General features: G+C 35.0%; 1 protein-coding gene across 1 annotated transcript; it reads left to right on the top strand.

The window, feature by feature from the left end:
* The first annotated feature begins 244 nt into the window (after positions 1 to 244).
* LOC141696509 (uncharacterized) lies at positions 245 to 1,252 on the top strand. The gene has a single exon (XM_074500641.1). The coding sequence runs from the start codon at positions 245 to 247 to the stop codon at positions 1,250 to 1,252; it is 1,008 nt and encodes a 335-aa protein (XP_074356742.1).
* The last annotated feature ends 470 nt before the right edge of the window (positions 1,253 to 1,722 follow it).

The raw sequence follows: 1,722 nt of genomic DNA, 5'->3' as shown, positions 1-1,722 counted from the left end.
TATGCAGGATTGTCCACTTTAATTTATTATTGATCGGAGATAACCTGCATACGCAGACGTCCGTATGGCGGGTGAAAATCCATTTGTCATTTTATATATAGATCTGTTTATATTATCAATTATAATAATGATATATAGATTGATTATTGCGTACTTGTTAACGCATCCGATTAACTAGGATTTTGTGTAATATTTACATTGATGAATTAAAATTTAATAATTTTCGTGTTAATTCAGATTTAGTATGACAAATATTACAAGCTTGTTGTTCGTTGCTTTGGACATTTCTGGCGATAATTATTTATCATGGGTACAAGATGTAAAGTTGCATTTTGGTTCAAAAAAATTAAGTGATACAATAAAGGCAGAAAATAAATCTACGGCTGAAGAAACCTTTACATCTATAATTTTTCTCCGACACCACATGCATGAAGATTTAAAATCTGAGTACTTGGAAGTCGAGGATCCCTTTATTTTATGGGAAAATCTAAAGGATAGGTTCGATCACCAGAAATTAGTTTATCTACCTGCAGCTGAAAATGATTGGGCTAATTTAAGAGTTCAGGATTTTAAGAGTGTCCGAGCATATAGTTCTGCTTTGTTCAAAATAAGTTCTAAGCTTATTATGTGTGGTGAGAAAGTTACGGAAAAAAGAAAAATTGATAAAACATCATCAACTTTTCACCCCAACAATATCAACTTAGCAGAGATGTACAGGGAGCGCAAATTTACTAAGTTCGGGGATCTTCTATCAACTATCCTCGTTGCTGAACAGAATCATGAATTAGTGATTAAGAATCATCAATCCCGTCCAACAGGATCTGCCCCACTACCTGAAGTAAATAACATGTCATTCCAGCAAAATGTACGTGGAAAAGGGTATAGAGGTGGACGGGGCCAAGGGCGGTACCGTGGACGAGGTCGGAGCCATGGGCATTTTCGTCCATATAACAACTCTGGTCACCGGAAGTGGCAATCTGAATCACGGAGTAAAAGAAAGGCACCACGAGGAGGAAAAACTGAAAATGTTTGTTATAGGTGCGGCATGGATGGGCACTGGACACGTAATTGTCATGCCCCAGATCATCTTGTTAAGTTATACCAATCTTCTCAAAAATCAAAAGAGAAAATGGTAGAAACAAATTTCGCCAACAATAACATAGATGATTTTCCGAGAATCACAACTGGAGGAATAAGCATTAATGGTCCGAATGAACCTAATGAAACTCCCATATGGGAGGCTGAAGATTAGTTTCATATAATCATCATAGTAATATGTATTGTGTGCTTTATTTTATTTGAACTATGTAGTGTGTTATGTTCTTATCAAATAAATTATGTTTCTTAATTATATACATAATGGATTCTGAAGATATATGCATTGCTGATTGTGGTACAACTCATACGATTCTACAAGACCAAAAATATTTTACCCAAATAACCAAAACTGAACTCAAGTCGGAACGATTTCCGGCGTATCTAATATAATCGAAGTTTTTGGAAAAGCTAGTTTCGTCCTACCTAATGGTACCCACATACACATTCTAAATGCATTATATTCTAGTAAGTCTACTAGAAATCTTCTTAGTTTTAAAGATATCCGACTCAATAATTTTCACATCGAAACTACCTCTGAGGCTAATAGAGAATATCTTCTTATTACTTCCGCTAATCCTATCAACAAGAAAATCTTAGAAAAGTTTCACTCACTTTCCTCAGGAT

This window comes from Apium graveolens, chromosome 11 (assembly GCF_009905375.1).
Source record: "Apium graveolens cultivar Ventura chromosome 11, ASM990537v1, whole genome shotgun sequence".
NCBI classification, from domain to species: domain Eukaryota; kingdom Viridiplantae; phylum Streptophyta; class Magnoliopsida; order Apiales; family Apiaceae; genus Apium; species Apium graveolens.
The sequence above is the reverse complement of the archived record's forward strand: the minus strand, read 5'-3'. Positions and strand labels throughout refer to the sequence as shown.